This window comes from Cnephaeus nilssonii (genome assembly GCF_951640355.1).
Source record: "Cnephaeus nilssonii genome assembly, chromosome: 20".
Taxonomy (NCBI): Eukaryota; Metazoa; Chordata; class Mammalia; order Chiroptera; family Vespertilionidae; genus Cnephaeus; species Cnephaeus nilssonii.
Window position 1 is genome coordinate 33,261,605 of NC_137091.1, and position 19,028 is coordinate 33,280,632.

The following is a 19,028-nucleotide window of genomic DNA, read 5'->3' on the forward strand; positions in this document are numbered from 1 at the left end:
AGGAAATACTGGTAACAATACTTAAACAATAATAAACATGTCTGTAAGTAAGAGAAATAACTTCTAATGATTAAAATCTAGTTGAGATAGTTTAAAAACAGTTACCTTTTGCCCTAGCTGGTTTGGCTCCGTGGGTAGTGTCAGCCTACGGACTGAAGGGTCCCAGGTTCGATTCCAGTTAAGGGCACATGACCAGGTTGCACACTTGATCCCAAGTGGGGGTTGTACAGGAGGCACCCAATCAATGATTCTCTCATCATTGATGTTTCTCTTTCCATCTCCCTTTCTGAAATTAATAAAGTATATATATATTAATTAATTTATATATACTAGAGGCTCAGTGCATGATTGAATCATGCACGTGTAGGGTCCCCTACACTTGCTTTCGATTGCGGGGGAGCTGGGTGCCTGGTGCCGGAGCAGACAGGCACCCAGCTCCCACGCTTTTGATGGTCCGCGGCGGGATGTGAGCTCGCTGCCCCAGAGGCCCCTTCTGTTCCGCAGCACAGCCATGGCGCAGATGCTGAGCTCGACCCGAGCTCAGCGTCCCACTGGCCCAATTGGCTACCCCAGCCACCCCGAGTCCTGCCCCCTGTGCCTCCCGCTGGCCCAATCGTGGGCGTAGCGGAGTGATGGTAATTTACATATTACCATTTTATTAGGTAGGATATATACACATACACACACACACACACACACATATATGAAAAAGCTTTGTCTTTATAAATACATAAAATAAAAATAGTTACCTTTTGGTAGAAATGTTCTGGGTTCTTCACTGATAAAACTGCAGGTAACTTAAAGCAAATATCTCTTATATCATGCTTCACTCCCACTAGGTTATGAAAACTGCGCATAAATTTAAAGTGAGCTGTTTGGTGTAACCTTTTAAATATCTTAATTCTGTGAGACCCAGCCCAGGAGGAAGTTATAACATTTAATGAGATGAATAGAATTAGAAGCGAAAAGTGATAGAAAATGTGGTTTACAGTCCAATCTCTGTTTTAGCTAGCATACTGCTGCTGTATATTTAAACTACATTTGAGAGTTTACTCTATTGGAGACTAGAAATTTGTAACTAATTGTATAGTCGATGAAGAAAGTCAGTGTTGGAATTAAGTGTCTAGTATTCCTGAAGGAACAAATGAATGAGTAGAACCATTAAGAACATCAAGATTTTTTTAAAAGTAACAATTAGTCAAAAAATTTTCATCAAGGATTTTGAAAAAACAAAACAACACAAACCAATTACAGGTAAATTTTGCTTTAGGTCTCATTTACATAAAAATGCTGGAGAGAGATTTGTTACATGCTTTCTCTTGCAGAATAACCACTGTCCTAATGGCAAGTTAAGTCAATGGGTTGTTTTGTTCAAAAGGATGAAAAATGAGTCAAATTAGCAAAGCAACAGATCTCATTTCCTGTGTAGGCTAAGAAGCTGTAATACATTCATTTTTGTTCTTCTGATTTTAAAAGAAAACAGTTTTTGGGCACTAGGCACTGTATCTAATATATTGCCAGCCCTAGTCCAGGTAGATAGGTAGCGATCTCTGAAAGATGCAGTTTACGTTTCAGTCACATCTGTAACTGAAAAATAAAAAAAATATCCATACAATGGGGGGATATTTTACCACACACAGAGCACATGGTTATAGCAGAGAGGCTTAGAAACATATATCTCTTTAGCAACACATTAAAAAAAGTACACCATGACACGCTCAAGAATCATAAAGTTTACTGTTTCTTTTCCATCATTTGGCACATACCCAAGGCACATTAGAAAATTAGAAGTCATAAATTATTTTGTAGAAAAATAATCAGCCCCTCCCTTTTGTACATACACAAGTATTTCTAAGAACATGCACAAAACCTTTCCCTATTACAAAGTTATTTGAAAATGTACTCAGGATAAACCCATGTTTTGCATCTAGACCAATTAATAAAAAAATAAAAGTATAATTAGTAGAAACTCATAAAAAGGAAAAAATGGCAATAATTTCTAACTCAAAGTTACTTTGACCTGGTTTGTGCTGTAAGTTTTGAATCTGATCAAAAGACAGAATAAATCCCTGGCTGGAGTAGCTCAGTTGGTTAGAGTGTTGTCCCCATATGCAAAGGTTGCAGGTTCAATCCCTAGTCTGGGCACATACAAGACTCAACCAATGAATACATAAATAAGTGGAACAACAAATTGATATCTTTCTCGCGCTCTCTCTCTAAAAAATAAAAACTAAGAAAAGATGTGCCAAATCTATTTTCTATTACCACCATCCTTCAAGGGTGACATTTAAGGAAAGGTTCTTAACAGAGAGGGATGTTTCTCAGGTGCACATGTGCAGTGACCAAATAGCTGTATTTTGTTGTAAGAAAAATTATACCCACCTTTTCCCACATACATACTGTAGAATAGATTGTATATGTCCTTTTTACGAAAATGAACATCAAAATGGCATTTAGGCATCTTTGGGTTCAAGTGTTGCTTTTCAAAGGAACATATTCCAGGTCCTATTTTCTTCATTCAAATGTGACATTTCTGCCAGGCTTCCATCTATATATATAAAAGCCTAATATGCAAAGTGTCCCCTGGGGAGTTCCACGGACCAGGAGTTTGATCGCTTGCTATGATGTGTGCTGACCACCAGGGGGGCGGTGTGGAACAAAGGAAGGCCCCGGCTGGCAGCCAGCAGCCACTAGGGACCCTACCAGTGCACACATTCTGTGCACTGGGCCTCTAGTAGTACCATAAAACTTAAATTACTTCTCTTCAGCTCATTCCGGGTGGAGGAATTCTTTTAGCTCGTGGTTTGTTAATTTATATAGGTGACAGGTTTAGCACCTTTCAGGAGGAGGTCAGAATCTGGTGATGAAACATCTCACTATAACCAAGGCACCCTAATACTTAAGAATAAACAGCTCTAGCTGGGTAGCTCAGTTGGTTAGAGCATTGTCCCGACATGCCAAGGTTGTCGATCTCTGGTCAGGGCACATACAAGAAGCAACCAATGAATATATAAACAAGTAGAACAACAAATTGATGTTCTTCTTCCTTCTTGTCTCTCTAAAGCAATAAAAACATTTTTTTAAAGAAGAAACACCCCAGCCCTAGCCGGTTTGGCTCAGTGGATAGAGCGTCGGCCTGCAGACAGAAGGGTCCCAGGTTCGATTCCGGTCAAGGGCACATGCCTGGGTTGTGGGCTCAGTCCAATGTGCAGGAGGCAGACAATCAATGATTCCCTCACATCATTGATGTTTCTATCTCTCCCTCCCTCTCTGAAATCAATAAAAATATATTTAAAAAAAACAAAAACACCCCAGTCTTAAGGAACTGACACCCCTGGAATTTTTGTCTATTCCTTTTCAAGGGCATTCATTAGCTCTGAAGAGGAAAGGGATGGTGATTTTTTTTCTTTGTTGTATTCTCTGAGCCATAGGAAAGCTTTCAGGAACTTTCTGCTTTCTCTTAAGCCAAACAGTACATTTAGTTCTATGCTGTCTGTATTCATGCTCGGCATCTTCTTGTTAAGGACTCACTTCTAGGTAGCAAATTTAATTCCTTATTCCTATCAAGACTGGGGAATACTAGTCTCATGGGGAGTGGTTGGGTTGTCAGCAGTCTCTGGGCCTTCGGTGCAGCTGCGTCCTTGACAGTGTGTCTCCGGAGCATTCGCCTGTTCCCAGGAGCAGTTTGTTTCAGTCCAGGCCTCAGGCTGGTCACCGTCTCCTTTGTCAGTCTGCGATGTGCTCTGGTCTGATAGGTTCTTCTGCTTCTGTGCAACTTTTTGCCTTCCTGGCTAAAGAGAAGGTACGATTTGAACAGTTCACATGTGTGCAGTACTTTCAACAACCACCATGACAATAACAGCTACCTTTGAGAACTTATATGTACTTTCCAGACATAATTATTTTTAAATCATCACCTGAAAATATTTTTTCCATTGCTATTTAAAATTTTTTTTTTTATTTTAAAATGTATTTTATTGATTTTTTTACAGAGAGGAAGGAAGAGGGATAGAGAGCTAGAAACATCAATGAGAGAGAAACATCCATCAGCTGCCTCTTGCACGCCTCCTACTGGGGATGTGCCCACAACCAAGGTACATGCCCTTGACCGGAATCAAACCTGGGACCTTTCAGTCCACAGGCTCTATCCACTGAGCCAAACCCGTTAGGGCTACATTGCTATTTTTAAAAAATATTTTTTATTGATTTCAGAGAGGAAGGGAGACAGAAACATCAATGATGAGGGAGAATCACTGATTGGCTGCCTCCTGCACGCCCCCTACTGGGAATTGAACCTGCAACCCGGGCATGTGCCCTGACCGGGAATCAAACTGTGATGATGCTCAACCACTGAGCCATGCTAGCTGGCCAGGCTCCATTGCTTTTTAGAGTGAGTGGAAGACAGGGAAGGGGGGGGGGGGGGAGGGAGAGAGAGAGAGAGGGAGGAAGATTGATGTGAGGGAGACACATTGATTGGTTGCTTCCTGCACGCCCTCCCCACATGTGCCTTGACCAATGGGGGCTGTACTGGGGCCATTAAAACCAGCAACCCAGGTACGTGCCTTTGACCAGGAATCAAATGCAAGACCCAATGGCATGAAGGCTGATATTCTAACCACTGAACAACACCAGGCGAGGCCAGGCATAATTTCAACTCTAACATCCCTGTGGTGATAGTCTGACATGTACATGTTCCATGTGTTAGACACAGCATAAATGCTTTATGTGTTCTCACACTTAATCTTAACAATTCTAACAAGTATGCGCTATTGTTACACACATTCTACAACTGAGGAAACAGGATCAGCAACGTTAAGCAATCTGCCTAAAGTCCCATAGCTAGCAAGGGAAAAAACTAGCACTTGACTGAACCCAAGCAGATCTCAAATGTTGCTAGTTTCCCACCCAGCAGATTTATTAGCAAAGCCATGAAAAATTAAATATGAAATAAAAATTAGTCATCTGAACAAAATCACTAATTCTCTAAAGCAAAGATTGAGAACATTTGTATATTTGTTCCAACAAGCCTATGCTATAAAATCTAATTTTCATCAATAGCCACATATTACATTGGCAAGTAGCAGTGAGCAAAGTCATGTTTCTGAGAAGAGTCACCTAATAGCACTACAAAATGTAAAGCAGGCTGCCTTTTATAATTGAACTAGAGGTCCGGTGCACGAAAACTCATGCACTGGGGTGGGGGGGAGGGCGCGTCCCTCAGCCTGGTCTGCGCCCTCTCGCAGTCTGTGACCCCTTGGGGGATGTCCAACTGATGGCTCAGGTCCGCTACCAGGGGGATCGGGCCTAAGCTGGCAGTCAGACATCCCTCTGGCAGCCCGGAAGCCCTCAGTGGATGTCCGACTAATGGCTTAAACCCGCTCCCCCCTGCAGCTCCTGCGTTGAGTGTCTGCCCCCTGGTGGTCAGTGTGTGTCATAGTGACCAGTCGTTCCACTGTTAGGGTCAATTTGCATATTACCCTTTTATTATATAGGATGATGAAATAGTGCTATAGGAAGATGGTCACATGCAGAATTGTCTAAATGAGCAACTTTATACCATATTGAGAAGTTTTTTACCCATTTATATACAAACTTAGTTTCTTCTTTACGTTAATGATTAACATATTAGCAAATTTGCTTGGTGAAAGTTGAGAGATTTCACCAAGTATGCACCCCATGAACTGCAATGTCTTTCCATGCATATAACTATTTTCCACTTTTTCTTCACTTTCCTTTCTTCGTTCAGAAATGCATTATTAAATATAACAATAAATGGCGTCTATACTCTTGACCATGCCACTAAAGAGCTTGTTTTGTTATTAACTCTTATAGTGAGGGGAATAATGAAATGAGAAATGTGTTTACCATGAATTAGTTTTGAAAAAGCCAAACTTTAAAAAATATGATTATAATCCAGTGTTTAATAACTCACCTCATGTAAAGACTCTTCAGGGAAATTAGTGACACTTTTATCTCTTGCCATAATCTCCCTTGAAGTCCTTCCCCTGAAATCCAAAACAAATTTAATGTTTCAGATAGTAGTGCAAAACACTGTGGTTGGCCACAAGGTGGCAGCATTTGATGAGAGCATATTTGTCTCTAACCCATTCAAGCTGCACATAATGCTTATGTTTTCAGTAAAGGTAGGGTCAAAAGCACAGACATCAACTCAAATTTTATACTCACTTAAACTGACCAACTGAGTGGACAAAGTAAAACTGTCTTGTAAAAGGTTCATCTTGTAGATTATACATTTTTGAGTTCCCTGCAGATAAAAGGATAAACATTTGAAAACTTCCAAATAGTTTAAGAATTGTTTTTAAATTATGGCATAGATATAACCTTCCAATTTTCTTACTTTAACAACATTTTGAAAATTAAGCACTGCATGTGCTTAAAGAAACATATTACTCTGTGAACCCCCATGAAACAAAGATAAATCCTTAATACACTAATACTCCCTCGCCACAGCCCTGAGATAGTCTTGGGATTATTCAGATATGTATGTGGGTTTATTCACATTATTGCATTGCAAACTCATATTGTAATTAAAACAAAACAAAACATCTAAACTATAACAAGTTTAAAAAAAAGGGGGGGGGGAGAAAATACTTCAGGCTTATCTGTTGGGCAAATGCTGTTCTAATTACCATCAACCAAAAAAATTATTTAAAGGTAGCATTTACCCTGATGTTCAGGAAATGCTTAGAAAAAGGACTGGCTTTGGAACATGAGACATGAAAGAAACTACCAGATGTTGCTCCTCTCCAGTTGGAGGCCTGACCTTCAAGGTAATGCTAAGATTCATCATCACAACCAACCAGAACACTAGTACAGAAATATCTGATAAATTAGGATGTAACATCTATTTCTTTGGTGCCTAATCTCCCCTCAGTCAGGATTATAGTTACATTGTACATTTACAATGAAATGAAAACCAGCAACTACTCAGGAACTTCCAAATAAACCCAAGCTGAGAATTACAGAAAGAAGTTCTTACATTTTTTCCTGATCTTAACAGTAACGTACTCCTTGTGGTCTGTTTCGCCAACATCATCTAACGTGGCCACACAGCTTGGTACTACCTGAAGTAATTCCATTATTTTTGAATTCTATAATGTGAAAGGGAAAAGTTAACAGTAATATTTTTTATTCTTTTTCAGCAGTTAATTGCCTATTTTTTATATAAATGTCAGTATTAGGATAGCTGGACAGAAGAGCTAAGAAGCAACTACAGATGAAACTTCGAGGCCATAGTGTAAAGCAGCCCTGCACTTGGAGCCAGGCTCCGCCCTCTGCTAGGCACTCGGGATGGGGCACTTCGCCGCTCTGTGCAATTAGGTTGACAACAATAGGATCGACAATTTTAGTTATCAAGAGGCTATCCAAGGCCAAGCACATAGTAAGTCCTCAATAAAAACATTCATCAGAATGTTTGAGAAAGTGCTCAATTAAAATTTTAAAATATGTCAATACTGTTAAGAAATGTCTGAAACTTAAAATTCATTTAATAAGCCTATGAGTATGTTGACTTCCTGTGAATTTAACATGTCAGTAGTGTCATTTAACAGCCTACTAGTTGTCTACCCCAGGTGGGAAACTAGATGAAGATTCAACATGAAAACAGGACAGTAAAGAGCTACCTTCTCCCACTTCTCCATGGCAAACATGGCGGCACTGGGAGTGGTCCCGGGCCATCACAATTGTCCATGCACAATTCAAGGACTTTTAAAGCCACCAACTGAACAAACTTCCACCATCGTGCTGCTAAGACCACAGGTGTATTTCCAATGCAGGGAGGGGGGAACCAGAATGCTGTCTAAACTTGCTACTTCTCTGCGAGGATCTGACTGCTCGTCAGGGGGCCAGACTAGGGCCCAGACCTGTGGTTGGTTAGAGAAGCACCTCTACTCAGGCCTTTGAAAACTACACCTGAAGGACTGACTCCTGGATCCCGAGCAGCCCACTGTCCAGGTGACCAAGTTAACCATATTGGCAGACTTCTAGCAATTCAAAGGTCTGCTATTTCAGATCTGGTTTACACACAAGGCTTATCCAAAGTGAGCTGGGAGGGAGTTGGGTGCCCTCCCCCTCACCTGCTCAGCATAGTCTATAGCGGTGCACTGCCTCTTGTTCAAGAGCTGAACCGATGCTCCGTGTAGCAGCAGCAGCTCCACGACGAAGACATGCTTCTCTATCACAGCCTCATGCAGGGCTGTGTTGCCCTTATTGTTAGAGGCATTAATGGAGGCCCCGTGCTAGAAAGAAGCAGCACAATCAAAAGAAATGCTGAAGATGATATTAATGCAGAATCTAGATGGGTGTTCACTATAGAATTCTTTCAACTTTTCTGTATGTCTGAAATTTCTCTTAAAATGTTGGGGTTAAAGTAATAATGAGAAAAAACATTTATGTGCACAGATAGTCACTGCAGCATTTATCATTATGGCAGAAAAAATAGAAGTCACCTAAAGCAGGAACAGTTAAACAAACACTCTACGGTACATCCATAGATACGCAACCATTAAAATTTGAGGTTTTAATAAACAATTTTCTACCATAAGCAAAAATAAGCAAGATAGAAAATAAGACTGTTCTAAATTATGCACATTTTCTTTCTTTTTAAAAAAATCCTCATCCAAGGATATTTTTCCATTGCTTTTAGATAGAGTTGAAGGGAGATGGGGAGAGAGAGAGGGAGAGAAACACTGATGTGAGAGACCCAAGACACACTGATTGGTTGCCTCCCGCACTCGGCTTGGGGATGAAGTCTGCAACTGAGGTGCGTGCCCTTGACCAGAAAAAAAAAAAAAAGGGGGACAAAGGACATTCAGCTCACACTAAAGGTAACAGTTCAACTTAACCCAATACAATTCAATCTACCCTACAGGTAAAGAAGGCAAGATCCAAACCTTCAGCAAAAGCAGTGTCTGTGCCCTTACCTCGGCATCCCGGCAGACACGGAGAACCACTGTATGGAAATTTCATGCAAAGCTTCTCTCTCCAGGGGCAGCTTAAAGCAAAGGGCAAGCCCTGCCCATCTGCAGTGCACTGCCAGGGTCTCACCAAGTGACGAGATGCCATCACTGACCAGTGCCAGCAGCTCCTGGGCTGTGGGGCCCTTACCTGCAGCAACAGCGCTGCAACTTCATGGTGGCCACTGGCACAGGCGTAAATGAGGGGTGTGCTTCCACTTACATCCTTTTTATTGGGTTTTGCGTTGGAGTCTAGTAGATACTTCACCACCTAGCCCAGAGAAGAACAATTTTTAATTAAAATTGTCTGGGAGAAATCCTGTAGCTTGATATTCTTTTCACTCTTCTCTAAGTTTATCTACTTTTCTCTAAGTTTATCAAGCAGGCTCTTTAGACCCAGGAGAAAGTAGACCAGTTGAAAGGGGGGGGGATTAACATCTGCTGAGGGTTGACTGTGTGCCAGGCACTTGTTTCTTCATTTAATCATTTGATCTACCCCACAGAGAGCTGGAATTATTACTCCAGTTTTACAGGTGAGGAAGCTGATGCTTGAAGCAGGTGTTAGGAGAGAGGTGGGAGACCTGAAATATGATTCTTGGCTTTAAAATGCTTATATTAGAATAAGGAAAAATGAAAAAATATAATTTTCAAAACAAAAAATGGGACTTTAAAAAGGTCAGTCATCCCTTAGTTATCTCTTGGCCCTCCTCTAGAGGGCTGTACTCTACTTTTCATTATTATTATTATTATTATTTACAATTTTTATTTATTCATTTACTGATTTCAGAGAGAAGAGAAAGGAGAGGGAGAGAGAGATAGAAACATCAACAAGAGCCCTAACCGGTTTGGCTCAGTGGATAGAGCATTGGCCTGCGGACTGAAGGGTCCCAGGTTCGATTCCAGTCAAGGGCATGTACCTTGGTTGCGGGCACATCCCCAGTGGGGGGTGTGCAGGAGGCAGTTGATCGATGTTTCTCTCTCATTGATGTTTCTAACTCTCTGTCCCTCTCCCTTCCTCTCTGTGAAAAATCAATAAAATATATATATTTAAAAACGACCAACAAGAGAGAAACATTGATGAGCTGCATCCTGCACTCCCCTTCCCCCACACTGGGGATCGAGCCCACAGCCCAGGCATGTGCCCTGACCAGTAATAGAACTGGTGACCTCTTAGTGCATGGGATGACATTCAGCCACTGAGCCACACCAGCCAGGCTATTATTATTATTTGTTGTTAATCCTCACCAGAGGGTATTTTTTAAAATATATTTTTATTCATATTTTACAGAGAGAAAGGGAGAAGGATAGAGAGTTGGAAACATCGATGAGAAAGAAATATCGATCAGCTGCCTCCTGCATACTCCCCACTGGGTATGTGCCCACAACCAAGGTACATGCCCTTGACCAGAATCGAACCTGAGACCCTTGAGTCTGAAGGCCAATGCTCTATCCACTGAGTCAAACCGGTTAGGGCCAGAGGGTATTTTTTCCACTGATTTTTAGAGACACTGAAAGGGAGGGAGGGAGGGAAAGGGGAAGGATGGAGAGAGAGCGCGAGCAAGTGAGAGAAACATCTATGTGAGAGAGACACATCGATTGGTTGCCTCCTGCATGCCCCCTGACAGGGCCAGGGATTGAACCCACAACCCAGGTAAGAGCCCTTGACTGGGAATCGAACCCTCAACCCTTCGATCAGATGCTCTAACCACTGAGACACCGGCCAGGGCTGTACTCTATAAAGTGCTGAACTGTTTGGCACTGACCAAGCACTGTGGGAACGTCAAGGCGTTAACATGCTGCCGGAGCCTTGGAGGACCAACACCCAAGCACCGAGAGCTCGGGTCAGGCTGGGGTCAGGCCAGCATGCTGTGAGGGCAGTGGGAAGGGGTTGGCTCCACCCCAGGAGCGTCAGATTCTGTGTTCTGTTGCTGAGTGGTCCATCCATGTGCACCTCAGAATCTCAGGCTTGGAGGAAGGAAGGGTGCTGGTCCTCTGGGCCACATGTTAAACCCCTGTCCCAAGGCAGCATTCCCAAGTGAGGTTCTAAGCCGGGGGTGGGGACGTCTGGCCTGAGGGCTATGGAAGGCCTGTAAAATCATTTGGTCTGGCCTTGCCAAGGCTTTAAAGCTGAGTTAGTTACATGTTTGGCCAAATATAGCAGGCTAATTTTTAAGTTGACAATTCTGGATGGCCCGTGAATGATGTTGTAAATATCCAAATGGTCTTTGGCAGAAAAAAGGTTCCCACCCCTGTTCTAAGCACAAGCAAACACCCTAACACTCTGCCCGAGACAACCTGTACCTGAAAGTGGCCTTGCTGGCAGGCCAGGTGGAGTGGGACAGCTTGGTTGGCGTTTCTGGCACCCACATTGGCACCATGCTTCAAAAGGAGGGGGATGAGGTCCGCCCGACCATGCAGGGCAGCAATGTGCAGTGGGGAGGAGCCGTCCTGGTGGGTCACATTCACACCAAGCCCACTGGCAGGAATCTTTGCCAGCTTCTGTAGGTCCAGAAGACAGAAACAGAATGTCATTAGTATTTAAGAAACTAAAGCCATCTGCCCCTCCCAGCCCCTTCAGCAAATTCAAGGTCGCAGTGGCATCCAGAACCAGGTTACCCCCAGGTGAATCCCCACTACTTCATTTATTTATTTTATTTTTTGTTAATCCTCACCTGAGGATATTTTCCCATTGATTTTTAGAGTGGAAGGGAGGGGGAGAGACACAGAGAGAGAAACATCGATGTGAGTGAGACACATTGATTGGTTGCCTCCCACACGTGCCCCAGATCAAGCCTACAACTGAGGTACGTGCCCTTGACCAGAATCAATCCTGCGACCCTTCAGTCCACGGGGCGACATTCTAACCACTGAGCGACCGGCGAGGGCCATCCCAACTACTTAAAAAAAGGTATGAAAGTCAAAGTATTAACTTCTATTTTTCAAGAAAGCAACCCTGAAAATAATACCGTATTATGCCAAGGGAAGAAAAAGTCTGTTCAACAGATGTTGCTGGGACAACTGGGTATCCATATATGGAAAAACTGCCTGTCAATCCTTATCTTACACCAAACACAAAAATTAAAATACATCACAGATCTAAATGTAAATACTACAGTTGTAAAACTTGAAGAGAACACAGAAGAAAATCTTTCCAACATTGGGATAAGCAATGATTTCTTAGATAAGACAAAAAGCAAAAACATAAAAGAAAACCTCGATAAACTAGGTTTAGAAATTGTAAATCTATGCTCTCTGAAAGAGACAAGAAAATGAACTTTCCCCCTTTCCCTGGGAGAAACATGGCCACGAGCAGTGAGATAATCTGATTGTGGCAATTTTATGGACTAGACAACTTGACAACCCTCTTGTTACAAAAATGCTACGTGAAATACAATTTAAAAGCCTCTTAAATGTTTACTGGAGCTCACAGGAAGATATACTAGTAGAAACTGAGACCTGAGATGTTAAGTAACATGCCCAAAGTAAAAAAGTTTGTAAATGGAAGATCTAATATTCAAACCCATGTTCAACTCCAGAGTCCAAGACTGAGACCACTAAAACTTACTGTCTCTCTAGAGATGTGTTGAGACGAATTAGGCTAAAGGGAGGAAAACTTCACAAAGAAATCAGCATCATTTTTTCCTGAGCTTAATTTTCATATTTACTGAACTCGGTTAAACTAGCTCCCACCATTTCTGGGAGGATGGAATATTTGTAAATAGTTAACTACTCATTATGTGAAATGTTTTATACATTATATTAATAAATTGTGAAGAATTACATTCCAATAAAATATTGACAAAAAAGAAAATCAAAAGGCAGGAGAATCTGAGATCTTATTCCCCAGCTTATGTTGCCAGTTTGGCTCAAATAAACTGTTACAAAAATTCTCAAAATAAAATCACCAAATAAGAGAAAATGTTTGTGATATGTATATCTGACAAAGGGCTAAGAAGAATTAAAAACAAAACCCAAACTCTTATAACTCAATAATACAATCTAATTATTATTATTATTTTTTTTTAAAAATATTTTTATTGACTTCAGAGAGGAAGGGAGAAGGAGAGAGAGATAAAAACATTAATGATGAGCCCTAACCGGTTTGGTTCAGTGGATAGAGCGTTGGCCTGCGGACTGAAGGGTCCCAGGTTCGATTCCGGTCAAGGGCATGTACCTTGGTTTCGAGCACATCCCCAGTAGGGGGCGTGCAGGAGGCAGCTGATGTTTCTCTCTCATTGATTTTTTTAACTCTCTATCCCGCTCCCTTCCTCTCTGTAAAAAAAATCAATAAAATATATTTATAAACAAACATTAATGATGAGAGAGAATCATTGATTGGCTGCCTCCTGCACACCCCCTACTGGGGATTGAGCCCATAACCCAGGCATGTGCCCTGACTGGGAATCAAATCTTACCTCCTTGTTCATAGGTCGATGCCCAACCACTGAGCCACACTGGTTGGGCTATTTTATTTTTTAAAAATATTCTTTTATTGATTTCAGAAAGGAAGGGAGAGGGAGAGAGACAGAAACATCAATGATGACAGAGAATCATTGACTGACTGCCTCCTGCACGTCCCACACTGGGGATCGAGCTTGCAACTTGGGCATGTGCCCTGACCGAGAATCAAACAGTGAGTTCCTGGTTCATAGGTTGACCCTAAACCACTGAGCCACGCCACCTGGGCTAACTTTTAATAGCAAAAGATTTGAAAAGGTGAATGGTCAGCCAATAAGCACATAAAATAACATCTTTAGTTATCAGGGAAATGTAAGTCAAAATCAGGAAGGACAGAACCAAAGGGTCAGGAAACAGATTGTTGATTGTTGAAATGGGGCAGAGAAGGGGATATCTACAGAGGGGCAGGAGAGGATATGTTGGGGTGATATAGTCTGTATCTTCACTGTGCTGCTGTAGGTTATAAGACCTTGAATTAATTTGTCAAACCTCATCAAACTGTCTGCTACTTACCTCTATAGTTCACCTTCATTTTTATCATGAAACTACCTTATTATTCACAGTGGTTTTAATATCAATCATGTGGATGTAGAATAGTCAATCAATACTTAAAAGGGTAAAAAAACACCCTGATTTATAAACCATATAACTAAAAACAAACAAATAGTGATGCTGAATCATATTATTTTGATAGTAGAATTAATTTGTCACTATTTTCTGTGACTGGTAAGGATTAAAACTGGTTTAATCATCAGAAAGTAAATTAGTTCACTTTCTGATGATTAAAAATGTCATTGTCTGCCCAGCCGGCATGGCTCAGTGATTGAACATCGACCTATGAACCAGGAGGTCACGGTTCGATTCCAGGTCAGGGCACATGCCCAGCGTTGCAGGCTCCATCTCCAGTGTGGTGTGTGCAGGAGGTAGCCAATCAGTGATTCTCTCTCATCATTGATGTTTCTCTCTCTCCCTCTCTGAAATCAATAAAAAAATATTTTAAAAAATGTCATTGATTAAAAAGCTAAGCTAAATTTAAATGTTGAATTGTACAGCATGTACTAATAAATTATACCTCAAAAATAAAAAACAAATTAAGTAGGTGGGGAAAACAACGAAATACTCCTGCACACTTACCATGATGGTGGCTAAAGTTAAAAAATCAAAATACCAAGTGCTGACAAGGATGTGGGGCAACTAGAACTCTCATGCTACCAGTTGGAATGGAAAATGCTATAATTACTATGGAAAACTGGCTGTTTCTTATAAAGTTCAACATACACTTAAATCTATGACTCAGCAGTTATACTCCTAGAGCCCTAACCTGTTTGACTCAGTGGATAGAGCGTCGGCCTGCGGACTGAAGGGTCCCAGGTTCAATTCCGGTGAAGGGCACATCCCCAGTAGGGGGTGTGCAGGAGGCAGCCGATTGATGCTTCTCTCTCATTTAATGTTTCTCTCTCTCCCTCTCCATGCCTCTCTCTAAAACATCAATAAAAACATATTAAATTTATACAGGTGATTAAATAAACAAATTATGGTATATTAAACAAAATGCTACCCAGCAATAAAAATAAATGGGCTAGTAATGCAACATGGATCTCAAAAACAATCTGCTGAGCAAAGAAAGCCAGACTCAAAAGGGTGTGAACTGTATGGTTCCATTCATGTACAATTCTAGAAAACGCTGATGAGTCTATAAAGACAGAAAGCAGATCAATGATACGTCTGACAAATTATCCGTGCTGGGGACAGGGCGGAAGGGAGGAAGGGCAGAGCTGCACGTGGCATGAGGAACTCTGGTGGTGATGTGGATGCTCTGTATCTTGATTGTGGTGATGGCTTCATGGGTGCACACATCTGTAGGAACTCACCAAATTGTATTCTTCACATGGATATCCAGGAAGTCCTCACTTAATATTATTGATAGGTTCTGCGACGTTAAGCAAAATGACGTATAACAAAACCAATTTTACTACTGGCTAATTGATATAAAGAGTTAAGTTCCAATAGCATCTCATCAGCATTATATTGAAACTAGAGGCCCAATATACAAAAATTTGTGCAAGAGTAGGCCTTCCTTCCCCCGGCTGCTGGCACCAGCTTCCCTCCTCCGGCTGCCGGCAGGCACCTGGGACCCAGGCTGGCTTCCCCTGGGCCACCTGCAGGCACCTGGGACCAGGGCTGGCTTCCCTCCGGCCCCGTCTTCGTCAGGAAAGATGTCCGGAATGACATCTGGTCTAATTAGCATATTACCCTTTTATTATTACAGATATTATTTGAGGACTTACTGTACTTTATTGTATGTAAATTATACTTCAATAAAGAGTTTTTTAAAAACTTTATATACACCAGTGGGATAGAAGAGAATGGGGTTGGGGGGAAGTTTTAATTTAATTACAGACATGAAGCAATTTAGTTTTGTGCCTTTTTGAGAACTTACAAAAAGAGAAAAAGATAAGAGTTTTTTTTAAAAATATATTTTTATTAATTTCAGAGAGGAAGTAAGAGAGAGATAGAAATATCAATGATGAGAGAGAATCAATGACTGGCTGCCTCATACACACGCCCCACTGGGGATCGAGCCCCAACCTGGGCAAGTGCCCTTCACCGGAATCGAACCTGGGACCCTTTAGTCTGCAGGTTGACACTCTATCCACTGAGCCAACTGGCTAGGGCCAGATAAGAGTTTTTAAAAGAGCAGGGAACATAAGGCTTTTTTTTGGTCTGTTGGTTTTTTTATTGATTTTAGAGAGAGAGAAAAGGAGAGGGAGAGAAAGAGAGAGAAAAACGTCGATCAGTTGCTTCCCCTAGCACCCAGACTGGGGATCAAACCCGTAACCTGGGTATGTACCCTGACCGGTAATTGAACCCAAGACCCTTTGGTACACGGGATGATGCTCCAACCTATTGACCCACACCGGCCAGGACCAACATAAGGCTTTAATCCAATAAATTCAACAGATATTGTCATGTGTTTTAAGCATCTTGTTACAGCTAGTGAACTGAGGTGAAGAACAGAGTATAGAAAAATAGGAAAAGAAGGGAGATGGAATAACTGCTTCTAGTTGCAAAGACTCACTGACTGGAGCTGGGGGTTTTGTTACTTCATATCTTTTAAAACATCAGTTGCCTTTTTAAAAAAATATATATGTTTATTGATTTCAGAGAGGAAGGGAGTGGGAGAGAGAGATAGAAACATCAATGATGAGAGAGAATCATCCATTGGCTGCCTCCTGCACACCCCCCACTGGGGATTGAGCCCGCAACCCGGGCATGTGCCCTTGACTGGAGTCGAACCCGGGACCCCTCAGTCCACAGACCAACGCTCTGTTCACTGAGCCAAACCAGCTAGGGCATCAGTTGCCTTCTTAATCCCTATGTTTTTCATAGCCACCCATCTAGGGGGAGAAGTTTTTGGACTGTACACATCCGGCACCATGGAACAGAACAAAAGCTGCACAGTCTAATGTACACATTACCCATTACCCTGCCGCTGAAAAGCTACACGTGAATGAAAAATATAGTCATTTCAGTACTCTTAGGTTGGAGAAACCCATGGTAAAGCTTTTTAAATAAGGTAGCATAATCTTACAATACGAAGCATAACACCACTATATCTATTTTGTAAAGTCAAATTAATTTTCTTAGTTTGGAACACACATTAAGAGCTAGCACATGAGTGCATACTATGTACATGATGCTATTTACAATTACACAAAAGAAAATGAAATACTTAGGTATACATTACAAAATGGACAGGATCTGTTATACTGAAAATCACAAAATGTTGATGAAGAAATCAAAGAAGACCTAAATATATTAGAGATATACCATATTCATGAAGACTCAACATAGTAAAGATGTTATTTCTCTTCAAATTGATCTACAGTTTTAATGCAATTCCTATCAAAATTCTAGCAAGGTTTTTTTGTAGACATAGACAAGCTTATAGTTTATAGGAAAAGGCACATGCCCTAGAATAGCTGAAACAATCCTGCAAAGAAGAGTAAATTAGGGAGAATTCACTCTACCCAATATTAAGTCTTACTATTCAGCTGCAATAATCAAGACAGTGTGGCACTGTGTGGCTCTCCCACAGATCAGTGGAACAGAATAGAGAGCTCGGGGATAGACCCACACCATACATAGTCCACTGAGGTCCAAAATGCAAGTTGGTGGAGGAAGGATGGCCTTTCAACAAATGGTGCGGGAGCAAGTGGACATCTGCAGGCAAAAAATAAACTGCAACCGAAATCTCACACCCTATACAAAATTTAACTGGATCAGGGACTTAACTGTTAATGTAATATTATAAAACTTTTAGGAAAAATAAAAGGAGAGAATCTTTCAAGTATAGGGCTAAGCACAGTGTTCTTACATTTAACCACAAAAGCATAATCCATAAAAGGAAAAATTGATAAACTGGACTTCTAAATTAGAAACCTGCTCTGTGAAAACCCATGTGAAGAAGCTACAGGCAAACTACAGACCAAAAGAAAATGTTTGCAAACTACATATCTAACAGAGATAGAATCTAGAATATACTAGTATAAAGAACTCTGAAAACTCAACAGTAAAAAACACCACCAACACACACACACACACACACACACACACACACACACACTCACACACACAGGGCCCAGAAGCTCCAGAGTGTCGTCCCGATATACCTGGTCAGGGCACATTCAAGAATCAACCAATAAGCCCTAGCTGTGGAGTGTGGGCCTGTGGACTGAAGGGTCCTGGGTTTGATTCCAGTCAAGGGCACATGCCTGAGTTGCGGGCTCGATCCCCAGTAGGGGGCGTGCAGGAGACAGCTGATCAATGATTCTCTCATCATTGATGTTTCTATCTCTCTTTCCCCCTCTTCCTTCCTCTCTGAAATCAATAAAAATATATTTTTAAAAAATCAACCAATGAATACATAAATAGGTGGAACAACAAATTGATGTCTCTCTCCCCTTTCTCTCTCTCTAGAATCAATAATTTTTTTTTTAAAGAAAGAAAAGAGTAACAAAGTGGGTAAAGGAAATGAACAGACATTTCACTGAAGAATATATACAGATGGCAAATAAGCACAGGAAAAGAGGTTCAATGTCATCACCCAGTAGGGAAAGCAAACTGCAACCCAATGAGATAGTGTTACACACTTACTCGAATGGCTAAAATAACGAGTAGTGACAACACCAAGCTGGTGAGGATGCAGAGAAATTGGACCGCTCATAGATTGCTGGTGGGAATGTAAAATGTACAACCAGCCTGGGAAAGTCTGTCAGTTCCTTACAAACTAACCACAGAATTAACATGTAATTATCACTTGAGTCAGCAATTGCATTCTTGGGCATTTACCTTAGAGAAAGAAAACTATGTTATGTTCTTACAAAAACTTGTACAAAATGTACATAGCAGCTTTATTTGTAATTTCCCATCTAGAAACAAGCAACATGTCCTTCAGCAGGAGAGTGGTTACACCAACTGGCACATACAACCATGAAATATTGCTCAACAATAAAGAAGTAAACTGTTAACTACATGCAACAACTTGGAATCATGCTAGAGAACAAAGGCAATCCTCAAAGGTGACGTGCTGTA

General features: G+C 41.3%; 1 protein-coding gene across 1 annotated transcript in view; it reads right to left on the bottom strand.

Moving 5' to 3' along the window:
* Positions 1-1,718: 1,718 nt before the first annotated feature.
* Positions 1,719-19,028, bottom strand: part of ANKRD27 (ankyrin repeat domain 27) — a 67,923-nt gene continuing 50,613 nt past the window's right edge. Inside the window, 9 exon segments of the mRNA XM_079799422.1 lie at positions 1,719-3,625; positions 3,628-3,704; positions 3,706-3,791; positions 5,933-6,005; positions 6,187-6,265; positions 7,001-7,112; positions 8,097-8,258; positions 9,127-9,246; positions 11,277-11,474. Coding sequence (XP_079655548.1) covers positions 3,564-3,625; positions 3,628-3,704; positions 3,706-3,791; positions 5,933-6,005; positions 6,187-6,265; positions 7,001-7,112; positions 8,097-8,258; positions 9,127-9,246; positions 11,277-11,474 — 969 coding nt within the window. The 3' untranslated portion in view covers positions 1,719-3,563.